The sequence below is a fragment of the Stigmatopora nigra genome, chromosome 10, assembly GCF_051989575.1.
Source record: "Stigmatopora nigra isolate UIUO_SnigA chromosome 10, RoL_Snig_1.1, whole genome shotgun sequence".
NCBI classification, from domain to species: Eukaryota; Metazoa; Chordata; class Actinopteri; order Syngnathiformes; family Syngnathidae; genus Stigmatopora; species Stigmatopora nigra.
In genome coordinates this window covers 6485239-6499199 of record NC_135517.1, presented here as the reverse complement: position 1 = coordinate 6499199, position 13961 = coordinate 6485239, and the positions used below count along the sequence as shown (strand labels likewise).

At 41.8% G+C, this 13961-nt stretch overlaps 3 protein-coding genes across 5 annotated transcripts; 2 read left to right on the top strand and 1 right to left on the bottom strand.

The window, feature by feature from the left end:
* The first annotated feature begins 183 nt into the window (after positions 1 to 183).
* LOC144202932 (single-strand selective monofunctional uracil DNA glycosylase-like) lies at positions 184 to 2006 on the top strand. Its single transcript, XM_077726064.1, has 2 exons — positions 184 to 574; positions 764 to 2006. Exons 1-2 carry the CDS (start codon positions 272 to 274, stop codon positions 1328 to 1330), a joined length of 870 nt encoding a protein of 289 aa, XP_077582190.1. The 5' UTR covers positions 184 to 271; the 3' UTR covers positions 1331 to 2006.
* Positions 2007 to 3484: 1478 nt separating this feature from the next.
* Positions 3485 to 9356, bottom strand: LOC144202930 (transcriptional regulator QRICH1-like). Its single transcript, XM_077726060.1, has 12 exons — positions 8920 to 9356; positions 7692 to 7949; positions 7552 to 7626; positions 7232 to 7345; positions 5829 to 7025; positions 5580 to 5739; positions 5335 to 5489; positions 5142 to 5256; positions 4848 to 4956; positions 4391 to 4530; positions 4226 to 4316; positions 3485 to 4147 (listed from the first exon to the last, which is right to left on the bottom strand). Exons 2-12 carry the CDS (start codon positions 7935 to 7937, stop codon positions 3964 to 3966), a joined length of 2586 nt encoding a protein of 861 aa, XP_077582186.1. The 5' UTR covers positions 7938 to 7949; positions 8920 to 9356; the 3' UTR covers positions 3485 to 3963.
* On the top strand, positions 5197 to 13912 carry LOC144202931 (proline-rich transmembrane protein 3). 3 transcript variants are annotated; one of them, XM_077726061.1, is made up of 5 exons: positions 5197 to 7039; positions 7229 to 7373; positions 10422 to 10611; positions 10986 to 11391; positions 11781 to 13912. In XM_077726061.1, exons 4-5 carry the CDS (start codon positions 11010 to 11012, stop codon positions 13385 to 13387), a joined length of 1989 nt encoding a protein of 662 aa, XP_077582187.1. In that variant the 5' UTR covers positions 5197 to 7039; positions 7229 to 7373; positions 10422 to 10611; positions 10986 to 11009; the 3' UTR covers positions 13388 to 13912. The 3 variants fall into 3 exon arrangements, with proteins under 3 accessions (XP_077582187.1, XP_077582188.1, XP_077582189.1); XM_077726062.1 differs by having other exon boundaries at positions 5197 to 7044; XM_077726063.1 differs by lacking the exons at positions 5197 to 7039; positions 7229 to 7373 and adding an exon at positions 10265 to 10325.
* Positions 13913 to 13961: the final 49 nt, after the last annotated feature.

The window sequence follows — 13961 nt, the reverse complement described above, 5'->3', positions numbered from 1 at the left end:
CACTTACACGCCATATCTCAAAATTCCTCAATATATCAGTTTTTTTGGTGTGTTTTTCTTATAGTAGTACTATACGTACTATTACTAATCCCAGTAAACATATGTAGTACATATTCCAGGCCTGTGGGTGACAGTAACGCGCTTAGTGTATTTTTATATTTTAGAAAAACAAGACGAGGCGTCTACAGGAAACAAACTGAACCCACATTGCAATACTAATGTCAACACAGTGACATACATCTATCAAATCATTTTACAGTGAAAATCAATTATGTTAAATGGCGGTGCAATGTCGAGAGGTGACGGGAACGAGGAGGAAACAAAGCCTCACGTCATATTGAACAGGACTCATCATCTGAACGCGTCCCCTTCCCGTAGTTTCCTTAAACTGGAACTGGAGCTCAACGCCCATCTTCGTGGGCTCCGTTTTGGAGAACCTGTCCGATATGTGTACAATCCATTGGAGTACGCGTGGGAGACGCACCGCTGTTACGTGGACAAGTACTGCAATCCGGGCCAGAGGTTTTTGTTTTTAGGCATGAATCCTGGACCGTTTGGCATGGCCCAGACAGGGGTAAGCTCGGTATTTCATTAAAAGCGGCTCAATTATTTATGTATCTCACTCGTTGTATCAGTATGTATATGTGGGAAAATTTGTTTTGTTTTTGCTCAGCGTGCTCTTAATTCTATTTCTGAAGTATCATAGGAGTGACACAAAAGCGAATCAACTAAAATGTTGGATTAAACGTATCATCTCTCTAAGGTGCCTTTTGGGGAAGTCAAGTCTGTGGTGGATTGGTTGAAGATCACGGGGACAGTTGGTCGCCCTGAGGACGAGCACCCCAAGCGCCGCATCAGCGGTCTGTCCTGCACCCAGAGCGAAGTGAGCGGCGCCCGCTTCTGGGGCTTCTTCAGAAAGTTGTGCGGGGAACCGGCTGTGTTCTTCCGCCACTGTTTTGTGCACAACCTGTGCCCTCTTATTTTCATGAGCAGCAGTGGGAAGAACCTGACCCCACCTGAGCTCAACGTCCATGAGCGTGACCAGCTTCTGCGCTTGTGTGACATTGCCCTGTGTCAAATTGTGGAGGCCCTGGGTGTCTCCATGGTGATCGGTGTGGGCAGGGTGGCAGAGCAGCGGGCGCGTCGTGCTTTTTCCGCAGCTGGAATGGACGTGCGGGTGGAGGGCATCATGCATCCTTCTCCCAGGAACCCTCAAGCTAATAAGGGCTGGGAAGCTGTAGCTCGAGCGAAACTTGAACAACTGGGCATACTCTCGCTGCTGAGTAATGACACTTGTCCGGAATCATCTCAGACTCAAGGGACTTTGTGACAGGAAAACTCAGTTCACCTGTTTTCTATCATCCCATTCAGTTAGTTACATCTAGACAACAAACACTTCATGCTCATGTTCACACTATAGAAATTATAAGTCTTGAATTAACTTTTTGGGGTCCAACATCTTGAGTTTGACTTGTAATTTGGATTATGATTCATACAGAGTACAGATTTCTCCCCAATATTTTTTTTACTAACTCTACTGTTGTTGTTTTACTCTTGTACACATCGTGTACACTACTTTATACTCAGGGTGGTTCAGGGGTTTTGTTACTGAAGCTTTGTATATATTTACTCTGTGTCATATGTGTAATGTCTTTTGCATGGCATTTTTTACTACCTCTGCATCTTTTGTATTTGTTACAAATGTGGTTCTTGTATTATGTAGATTATATCTATGTCAGGAATTATTGTTAGATCACAGGACAATAACATTTTGAGCCCTCCCCTTTGTCGATTTCCTTAAAGAGGCTCTTAGGAATTTGGCATGACAGAAGTAAGCTTTAACTTTAATTGAAAGTGGATTGAACTCTGTTTCCTCCTGCATGTTGATAGAGTCTCATGTGAGGCATATACATCATTTTATAATTGCATGAATCCCAACTCTTTTTCACAATTTTACTCTTAAATTATGATTATGGCTCTCAAGGAATACAATTTGAAACTAGGAATTGTTTATGGCTCTCTGTGTCAAAAAGGTTCCCCACCCCTCGTCTTAGACTTAGAACAAAAAAAGTTTGAACACCCCTGCAGAAAGTCATGTGGGGTAGCATTCCACAAATGTTATAGGTTAGAAGTGCAATCATTTGATTGCAGTCAGGTGCTTCTCATTTAAGCACAATAACCCCTATTGGGTTAAAGCAGGGGTGTCAAACATTACGGATAATGGACTTAAAACGCTTTAGTCTGCAGCTTCAAAATGTTCATCCTAATGTGTTGGCTAAGCAGCTGAGAAAAAGTGTGCTGTATCAGGATCAGCATGTGGTCATCATCAACAAACCGTATGGGCTTCCTGTGAAAGGTAAACCTGTCCAAACTACACCTTAATATATTGTTTTAATCCCCTGATTCCACTGCTCTTTTACATTAATCAATTACTATAAATTATGAAAGTACTCAAATGAAAATGATGAAAGTACTAAGCAGGGACTTGTGCAAGAGTATGTATGTTTAATCCATTTTTTTTTTAAGTTTTATATTTGGCCACTTTTTATTTTGTCAGATTCCACTGGGGACACGTCCATATTTTCCGTGCTTCCCGTGCTCTCGAAAATGATGGATGGTATGAAAGTCAGATCCAACTCCGAGCTGCTGCCCTGCCTGGAGAAAGAGATGACGGGTGCTCTCCAGTTGGGAAGGAGCCAATAAGCGGTGGAACACGTACTGGAACTCAACAAAAGTCATCAAGTGCAAAGAAAGTACTGGTAAGTTTTTGTGCCCCAACATACGAGAAATTTGAGATACCAGTTTAGTGTAAGATAAAATTTGAACTTATTTTTAAAGTCTGTATCATAATCTAAATTCATTTAAATTAAATTTTAAGTTGGGTATTGTTATGAGCACATTACTCTCTCTCCACTCCACATTGTACTGAATAATGTCTCATTTTAATATTGAACATCATAACCACTAAATAGTTATGTGTTATTATGAAAGTGGATGGTAATTAGAACCAATACAATATTTTTCCATTATAATATTCATTTTTTGGTGTTTTTTTTCACAGGGTGGGAATTAATTAATTTGTATTTAGTTCATTTCTATGGGAAAAGTTAAAGATACGAGTAAAAAGACATACAAGCTCGGTCCTGGATCACATTAAGCTCCTATCTCAAGGTACTACAGTATTTGGCTGTCTTCTGGTATTGCTCACAAGAATGTGAATAGAACGATTTTTTTGTATGGACTTATGAGCAAAATGGAAATGAGGGTCACACTCAAACAATATTAGAAGGTGGTGTATTGTCATCTTTTCCCCGAGGAAAAGTTAATTTCAACCGAGTGAGTGTTTGTGTAAAGAACCTCGGTAACGGGCAAACCACACTGATGGTCCCGCGGCCAACCAATTTAAATAAATGTGTCTCAACTTGTATGGTTGATTTTGAGGCATCAAATCTTAAATGGTGCAATATGTAACTCCCAATGCAAGGCCTGTCCACTTGTATTTAATCATCTGTACACAAAGATGTTGAACATGTTTATGAATCTCCGTCAATAACCTTCGACCTGAGAAAGACTACAAAGTAGTGCTTTTACCTCGAGACAGCTCAGATCAAACGCTTTGAAAACAGGCACGAGGTTATCTTTGTACATATCAACACAATACAAAAAAAGGGGCGCAGTGGTCCCTGCGAGGAGGTTGGCTTGGTAGCAAAACAAGAGGTTAACGTAAACGATTAAATACCCTCATCTTGAAAATACTTGAAACTGGAACAGTTTTTTTTCCCCTCAAAACAGATTTGAGTCCTGAATGCAGTAATGCACAATTTCTTCAAGGGCTTGGGCTACTCATTCATTGGGTTCTCCGTTTTGATTGTTGCGGCGACGCGTTTATTGATCCGAGCGCAGGGCAGCAGAGTCAACAATCGGTGACAGAATTGTACAATCTTCCTCTCGCTCTTGCTCCTTTTAACTCTCGGAAGCGGCGCCGATGATTTCTTGGATTTCTCGGACCACCAAAATGCGCGCCAGTGTCTGCTCCACCTGCTTACTGGTGAGAGGCTGAGAAGAATACCACATGGGACTATTGGGTGCCACCACGTGCTCGGGGGTCATGTAGTATGCGTCGTTTCGGCCTTTGACGCTTTGTGGGCTGCAACCAAGTCAAAAAAAAAATGTTAAACCAGAAATATTCCTTCCACCCATTTTTCTTCCATCAAGTGCTACTTACCATTTGAATAGATAAAAATCATAAAGCTTGATTGGACAACGAAGTGGGTTCTCGGGATCCTCGATCTGCTCATCGTATTGGTCGTCGGGTCCTGCCAATAAATGGTGCAATTAGGTTTAATAAAGAAAAAGTAAAGGAATATTGTAACGCAATAAGGCAACATACCTTTATGTGAACTTTGCCCTCTAAGAATCCGGATAGTTGTTGCTTTATCCTTGGCATTAGTAGGGTTCTTCTTGGTGTGTCTCAAGATCTTAGAGAAGGCCACTTTTAGGTGTTGCTCAGGTGTTAACAGATGAAAACACCTGAGGCAAGAAAAGCATGTCCAAGAGTTCAGCAGTCTGTTTATTTGAAGTGTGGCATTTATTGTCATCATACACAACTGCGTATAACGAAATTGGTGGTGCTACTCCACAACAATTAGAGTGTATTTTCCTTAATTAAGTAGCACAGTTTACAGGGAATGCATTTTTGTGCTGAGCAATCCTAAATGGTTCTAGAAGGTTTTAATGAATTGTTTCTAAAAACATTTTCTTTTTTGTAGCATCCCGAAAGAGCAAATGACAAACTTGAGCAAAGGCAACCTTTTGAGGAAATATGCAAAGAGGATAATACAACTTACTTTGTGTTAAAGTACATCAATGTGGTTAACAAAGTCCAAGGTGAGTGTGCACCCAGTTGTTTACATTCCCACAGCATCTCTTCCGTCACGTGACTCGGAATGATATAACCTTGCAAGAAGACATACAAAAATTAATTCTGAAAATCCTAAAGAAACAAATAATTGTTTTTAAGTTTTTATACACCATATTTTCTCGCATATTAGCTGCTTCCCCAAATAAGCTCTACCCTTAAAATCGTTGTTACAATTTTCACCTCGATATTAGTATTGAAAATATGGTATGTATATACACACCTAGAGGATGGACACTGGGCTTCCAACCAGTAAGGATTTTATGTAAACTCTCACAGAATCGAGTGTAGTATGGATCGGAAAAAATGTCATCCACGCGTCCATTTTCAAAGAGGTACTATTTAAAAGATAAAAACAAAAACAGATACTCAGCGTTTGAGACGGCGTCAAAATGCCAAAGTGGAGGCTTACAAACCTTTTGAATACACAGGAAAACATAATAAAGAACATCTGGAGCAAACTGCTCTTCCTCAGATCCTCGGGCTTCTTGGGTCATCAACGATAGACCGAGGTTGAGCTCGGCGACTGCGCTGGAAATCAAGTCGTCTTGAAAACGTAGCGGTTGGCGACCTGCACACAAAGCGATTGATCTTTGGTGTTGCCTTGAAGGCAGAAGCCTTATTCAAGGTCCACTAGCTGTCAGTCTGGAAAATGACCTACGTCCAATGGGTGCAAGCTTTGTCTTGTCTTGCTTAATCAGCTCATCATTTTTCCTCTTTACCCAAAGGCGCCAAACCTCCAGACCCTCTTCTGGCTTCAGAGAGATTGGAACTAGAATTTCAGCAGACTGCTCAGCATTACCATCCGCCTGTCCTTGTTCCTGTACAGGACAGATTGAATAGAAATGAATGCTTTTCATACATGGACGGTCTGTAACGTCTAACTAAATACGGTAAATCCATAACTAACCTGAAGCTGGAGTTGCTCGTTTCCGTTATCTTGGCCTTCTTGCTGATTGGGGTCCCATATGTGCACTGACTGTGTGGTATTGTAAGTCCCGCCCACAGTCTGGACAGCTACCGGGATGTGAATGTTCCCATTCATGAACTGAGCGGGAAACAGCGTCTGCACAATTTCTTCTTGCGAGCCGGCGGACACGGACTGCGCTTCGCCGGACCTCGCCGAGGAAGCCGCCTTGCCGTTGGTGGCGGCGAGCTGCACCGTGTTGTACGTCTCTTGGGGTATAGCGATGTGAGTCACGCCCTGTTGCTGAGCGGTGGAGTAGACGGGGATGGTCCACGTCTCCCCAGCGGGGCCCGTGATGGTTCCCGTGGCGCTGTACAGTTGCGTGCTGTCGACCGTGAGCAAATCGGGCCGTAAGGACACATAGTTTTGTTGCTGCCCTTGAGGGATGGCGATGACCGTGGCTACTTGCTGCCCTTGAGGAACAGCGTAGGACACAGTCAAGGGAGTGTCTACTTTGCGCTTCTTGGCAGGCGGAAGGACCGACAATGCATTGCCGGGCCGCCTTTCAGCCTCCCTGGGAGAGTTCTGTGCCTGCGAAGGTGATATGGCCTCTATGGTTTGAATGTGGATCTGCTGTCCGTCCGGTAATTGGATCTGTTGTCCGTCTTGTAGCTGGATGTGCTGCCCTCCCATAAGTTGAATTTGCCGTCCATCTTGTAGTTGAATCTGTTGTCCGCCTTGCAGCTGGATGTGTTGACCGTCCGGAAGCTGAATTTGCTGTCCGTCTTGTAGCTGAATCTGCTGTCCGTCTTGGAGTTGAATCTGATGCCCATCTTGGAGCTGAATCTGATGCCCGTCTTGCAGCTGGATGTGTTGACCGTCTGGAAGCTGAATCTGCTGCCCGTCTTGGAGCTGAATTTGATGCCCGTCTTGCAGCTGAATCTGCTGCCCGTCTTGTAGCTGAATCTGTTGTCCGCCCTGCAATTGAATGTGCTGACCGCCCGGCAGCTGAATCTGTTGTCCGTCTTGTAGCTGAATCTGTTGTCCGTCTTGTAGCTGAATCTGTTGGCCGGCCTCCAGCTGAATTTGTTGGCCGTCCGCAAGTTGAATCTGTTGTGTACCTTGCAGCTGGATCTGGTGACCGCTCGCCAACTGAATTTGCTGTTCACCGCTGACAGCCGCAACCAACTGTGCCTGAATCTGTCAACAGAGAGGTAATGTGAGTGATGGATCAATTTTTTTTTCCAAGATATGTTTTGCAGACACTGATCCAATAGCGATATTTTTGACCAGTAAAATTAATCTCAAAACCTTATATAACAAGTAAATGACAAACCATGTTGTTTGTATTAAAGTGAGCCCTGTTGATTCATCTTATTAACTGCTATTTATTTTTGATATAGTACCTGCTGCTGCTGCTCCTCTGTTAGCTCTTCCTGTGGGACAAGTTGAGATGTTGAAATTCCTTGCATGTCCTGTTGGGTAGCCATCTGCAAGACTGGCCGCTCCTGGATCTGAACCTGGCACAGAGGAAAACAAAAAGATAAGGCACGTATTTTGTTTATTTTATTAAATCTATAGGTCTATCTGAAAATGTATTACAAACCTCAATTTTGACTGATAATATTATAAATATAATTTAACATAACTATACATGCTAAAAGAAGAGTCTAGCACTTCGTCAGCACACAGACTTTGGAGTAAGAAATAAATAAGAATGACAGACCTGCACTTGTAGCTGCTGTTCAGATTCCGAATGCATGGAAAGCTGAGGTGAAATCTCGGATGAAGTCAGCTGTACCTATTAGAAGCAGTAATTATAACACGTTTCACCTTTTGATCAAATTCAATAAAAGAGGTTCTTACTGGACAAGCTAGCTCCAGTAGCGACCCGGCCACCTCTGTGCTGTCAGTGTAGACGCAGTTGTTGGTCTGCTCTTGGTAGACCATGGCTGTGGTGGTGGTAGTAGTAGTGGTATCGCCTCCCTGCTGACTGAACTCCCCCTTGGAGAGGGATTCCAGGAACTCCTTCATCCTGTGCTGGGGTACAGTTCGGGCCTTCTGGCGCACGTATTCGTCAAACGAGACTACACCAGCCTCCTGCTCGTTCATTGTCAGTTGACCCTAAGAAACAGTCAAGAGATGGGATATCAGAAAATGGCCTTACAATGAAATTACAAAAGCTATATACTATTCATGATGCATTTAGAGTGGAAATGAAAACATTCTTTTCCAAAGTTTCAAAGTGTTTGCGTTATCCACTTCAACACTACAATTATCAAACTTTTAAGACATTTCTTGAACTTATTGTTCTTACATATTCTCTTACCTTATAAAGTTTTCAATCTCCCTCCCAATTAAAACTATCTAGTTGAGTAAATGCATTTTTCAAATTCATGAAGTCCCAATTGATATAACTTTAACATGTAATGTTTTGCTCTGATTTTCTTGGTACATTATACTAAGATATTGGTCAGATAATTGTTATAACTTTTAATTTTTCCAGGGAAAATATACTTTAATTATTAAAAAAAACATGTATAGATTGCTCTTCCAATTATGGTAGTGTAAAGCTATTATTTGTAATTTTATACACACCTATTTAAAAGCTCTACATTTGACATAAGTACATGAATAGAGCTTGAATAAATAGGCAGGGAAACTCAACATTATACTGCAATGCATGATTAAATGCTGCGGTCGTGTTGTGGTCTTTGAATAAATGCTGATTCGTTAGTTTATGTTATTTTTTTCCACAAACAAAAGTGCAGTAAGTAGATCGCGCGTATTTGCTTCAGAGTGACTATAAACACTTACACAAAGGCACAAAATAATGCAAAAATAGTGCAAACCAATGCACAGAAGCTATGCTAATTGTTAGCAAGCTAGCATCGCACAGCTATCTGAACTAAACATCCTCGTCCCGACAAGAATTAATTTTAATATGTTTACTCCCACCTAACATGGTCACGTCAACTGAAAAAAATCAGGATTAAACTATGAGGGCAACCACTTTATAACGCTTTAAGACCACACATTTCACATCGGACGACGTGATGCTAGCTAATGTTAGCGTAGCATCCTGTCATGCTACCTTAAATAAAACGAATTCCTCTCCTTTTCCGCCAAGGCACGTTGTTAAAAACTAAAAAGCCGATAATCGTCTACCAGCTACCAGCAGCATGCCATCCGATCCGTTGTGCAGTCCATGCAGCGACAGACGCTGCAATTCCACCCTCAATGCTACGATTAGTTTGCAATGAGAATTGAACAGAGGGGACGGCGGATACTAGGGGAGCAGGCGAGGAGATCTCTGACGTCTGCGTCTTCTTTTTTTCCACGCTGAAAGCCAGGCGGCCTCCGATTTCCATAAACAACGAACCCACTCGGACACCAGCAAATGCAATTGTTACTCATCCACATGCATTGTGAGCGATTAAAACGACACGCCATGCAATTGTGGGCTATGTGGTTTATCCAGTGTAGTAATAGAAAACGACGGAAGGACAGGCAGGCCCCTGATGGAGAAAACAGACAATTCGGTTTTAACTAGGCCACCCAATGAAAAGATTTCCAATAAATAACCCACATATTTCAGAGATCATTTATTATATTACAATATAATTTACACTAGAAGCATGACTGATGTCGTCCTTTGAATATTGGATGAATATACTCCTTTTCTGAACCACTTTATCCTCATTAGGGTCACAGGGGGTGCTGGAGCCAACCCCAGGGGTCTCCAGGCCAGAGGCGGGGCACACACCCTGAATCGTACAAGAAGACAGACAATCATGCACAATCACACAAATACCTAGGGGCAATTTAGAGTGTCCAATTAGCCTACCATGCATGTTTTTGGATTGTGGGTGGAAACCGGAGTACCCGGAGCAAACCCACCCAGGCCCGGAAGAACATGCAAACACCACACAGATGGATGTGCCCTGGATTTGAACCCAGCTCAGCATGGCATGTCCCTTTAACACAGTCAGTCCCCCTTAAAGGGCCCGTTGTGTGCAGTTGTATCCTCTTCCTGCAGCCTCCGTGTTCCTCTTAAGGTGGACCGGGATGAAATGTGATGCATGCAATGACGAGTTTCATTGAGAATAGACAGCATGGTGTTAATTTGTATCTTATTCCATGGCTGTCCAGGGCTGTTCAAGTGTTTGGAATTCCTTCATTTTCGGTCTCTCTGCACCTTATGTATATTTTTTCCCATATAACTGCAATGTGATAACTTTCAGTTTAAAAAAATATATATATTTACTTTAGGGTTATCTTAAGTCTAAAATTAAATGTAAAGGAGGATATAAGAGTAAAATGTATTTTCTCTTAAGTTGTTTGGGTATAGTTTGCTGTGCACTTTACTACATGTGACTTTGTGTTTCTAAAAGAATCTTAATCTAATCCTTTTGGGAAGGATTTACCTGAACGTAACTGTTGTAGACAGTAGCAGGTAAGCCACGAGGACTACTATCAAAAGTCTATTATTCTTTCAAGGTTTTATTTGATTCTTTTTACTTCTTTTAAATATGTGACTTTTGGGGAATTCCAACATACATTTCAAAGCCTTGATTTTTGCCTTTTTGAAAATAGTTTTTTTAGTCGCTGACCTCATTATGGGAGACTGCCAAGTAAGCAGCCGGTGCAGTAATAAGAATAGGACGCCAGCTTGAAGGCATGATGTGATGGTCCACATAGTTGAAAGCTTACTGCGATGAACTTCATTCGGAACTGATGGCGCATCTTTACGCCATACATTAAAAGGAGAAACAACATTTTACAGGTACCCAGTTAATCTAAGTATCAATGCTATTGTTTTTCGCCTTGTTGTCTTGGGATGATTAATTCATTTATCTCTGCATACTTTCATTTGTAAACACTGGTAATCATTCAAACTGTCTGAGATAGTAAAAACTGGTAAAATATGATTGTAATTTGTATTTAGATTGAGTTTTTGTATTTTCAGGGTAGATCATAAATAGTTGTTGTGGTTCCAGAAGGCCACTGACAAATGTAACATAATTTCTTCTGTGTGTTGAATTTCTACTCAATACACAAATAGATGTTGTGGACGTTGTCCCTTTAAAACAGGACGGATGTATGGTTTTAACATTTAATAAGTATGACTCCAATTTTTTTAAATCATGTTTTTTACAGGTGTTGGATTTGACTGACGAAAAAATGAGGGGCTGCTTTCTTCTCTTCATTACTCTGGCATTCCGTCTCCCTTCATTTGGAAGCTTGTCAGATTCCCACGGCAACCTTGGTAATTCATTTGGAAGGACAAAAACCACAGAGACCATAATCCAACTGAAGACTCAAGTTATCCCGGGTGACAGTAGTGTGCAAGCCAATGGGCAAAGATTGGATAGTACCATTCAACCTATTCCAGAAGAAACCAGAGAGGAAGAAGAGTTGATACACAATGGAACTCTAACCACTACTTTTCCTGATTTAGTCACTGAAGCAGTCAACACAAATTCTTCAGTCAGAATGTTTGATGGCTTTCTTGTAAAATCAAAGGATGGAAATCTGGATGGCCAACACACAGACATTGATAATGGTAAGTGATACTTGAATTAATGTCATGTTTAAATTTGAATGTCCTCCTCCACATTTTAAATGTTCCTTTCCTTCAGATTCTTTGTATAATTGCAATGCTTCAAATTACTGCATAATGAATGCACAATTTAAGCAAAATAATTTAGACAAATATGGACAAATGTAATTGTCAATGACTTTTTGGCTTTTATTCTTTCCTAATTTTTAATAAGATATTTTCAATGTGGGGCAATAGGACTAAATCAAAAGTAAATGTAATGTTAAATTCATTAATAGTGCACTCCATTTCACGTCAAACATGTCATTACTAATCACCAATGACTTGTAATTAAGTATAATTAGGCAGAAGATATTTCATCAAAAATGAGACTTCTCTTTCCTACTTTTCAGGTGTCAACCAGACTTTGGAAACCAGTGTGCTGCCCTCTGTGACCACTTTGCCAGGATCTGGACAACCCTGCATTCACAGCCCTTGCGTTGTTCTCACCAATTATAATGGCACCAACCTGCAATGGGAAGACATGCGGCGCACGCTGGCGTTCGCCTGGGAAATCCACGTCTTCGGCTCAGCCGGCCTCTTCATTCTACTGTCTTGCCTGGCCGCCTTTGGGATGGCGGGCGCTTCCACTCTCCCTTACCCCCATTGTGGTGCTCTGATGCTGGCTAACAGCACAGTGATTGCAAGTGGTGCTCTGCGGGCCATTCACCTGCTATTGGATCCTTATGGTACTCGCCAGGTTGTGTCTCACACTACACTGGCAGCCCTTCAGAATATTCCCATGCAGCTGCTTTTGTGGGCCCAGGTTACCCTTACACTTGTTACTCCCAGGAGGTTCAAATTATTCCTTTTCCCAGCCATTTTACAGCAACCTCAAGTGGTTGCAGGGTTGGTTGTATCCCACTGCACTATTTTGTTAGCCGCAGACTTATATTTCACTACTTTCTTTCCACTTATCCCTCTTTTCCTGCAGATCCTCTCCTTCTGTTGGGGGCTTCCATTCTGCCTGGAAATAATGATGAAGTCCCTTTCCCATTTGAATAAATGTCTCAGGCCATCACCTCCTCGAGGGGTTCCTCTTCAAAGGATTGAGAGGTGTGCTAAACGAGTGATGGCAGTGTGTGCCTGTCTAGGAATTATGTGCTGCAACCTTCAAATTTGCAGTCTCCTCTGGCTCTATGGTTTGATGGGTAACTGGAGGCGTTTTGGTTGGTGCTGGTGGCTCTGCCAGTTTTGGGCCAGAATCATTGAGTTAGCTTGGGGATCCTCGTTGCTAGTGTTGGGGTCTTGGATCTTCTGGATGCCCGCCAGAAGGCACAGTAGGCGAGAGGAGCCTAAAAAGGGGAATACCGTCACAAGAATGTGGGACAAACTTTTAAAAGGTTTCCGGAAAGGACAACTCAAAAGAACTGAGAAAAAATGGAGGGAACTGATGCCAAATAACTTTGCAAAAAATACATTCTCGCCATCAACTTTCAGCAATAGCACCATGTGTCCATATGATGATCAACCATCTGTCATTATATCAGAATACAAGCCAAATCCTTCGGGAAATAATAACTTTGACTCGCAGACATCACTCATGTGGCAAAGAATTGGTGAGCGAGAATGTATTCTCTCCCTTTTAGAATTTGACACGATACCCCCATCTCCTGTTAACCTGCGGCTGGGTGTCGACAGCGCTCTTCATCATGGACAGCTCCTGGCGGGAAGCTTGTTTACACCTCCTCCTCCTTCTTGGATGCAATCCGATGGAGAGAGTGGTACAGAGACCTTCCCCCCGGCGTATGTTGGCTACGGCTGGATGATGGACACAGAATCCATTCCTACGTCTCTGGACCACTTCCAAACACCAGAGCCAACATGGTCAAGCGATGTGGAGACTGATCTTGATTATAATGAGGACTCAAATAATAGATATCAGGAAGAACTTATTTCAAGGTGCTCAATGGGGACACATCAAAATGATTGTTTTGATGAAGATGTCACAAACCTTTAATGCGTTTAGCAATGATTATTGTCCCAAATGCTCTGGATTTATTGTCCATTTACTTTATTTGTCCATTTCACCCATGAAAAATATATATCATATAAATAAATAGATACAAGGGTGATCCGGCGACTTGAGTGGTTAGCGTGTCGGCCTCGCAGCACTGGGGTCCTGGGTTCAAATCCAGGTCAGCCCACTTGCGTGGAGTTTGCATGTTCTCTCTAGGCCTGCGTGGGTTTTTTTCCGGATACTCTGGTTTCTTCCCACATTCCAAAAACTCAGGTCCGACGTCACCTGGGATAGGCTCTTTTTTGGTCATATAGTTCATTCACCTGTCCTGTCAACAAAAACAAAACACCCATTGAATTTACACATAGACTATTTAATTTAAAAATACAATTAATAGTCCTTGTATAGTTATAATGCTTTAAATCAAATGCACTACATACATCATGGTATAATTTGATGTTTTGTATTTAAAATAGTCACAAATGGAATGATGACCTTTTGAATATCTACTCTTATATGATTTGATTTTTTACTGAATGTGATGGTTTCAATAAAATGCATAATATAAACTTTG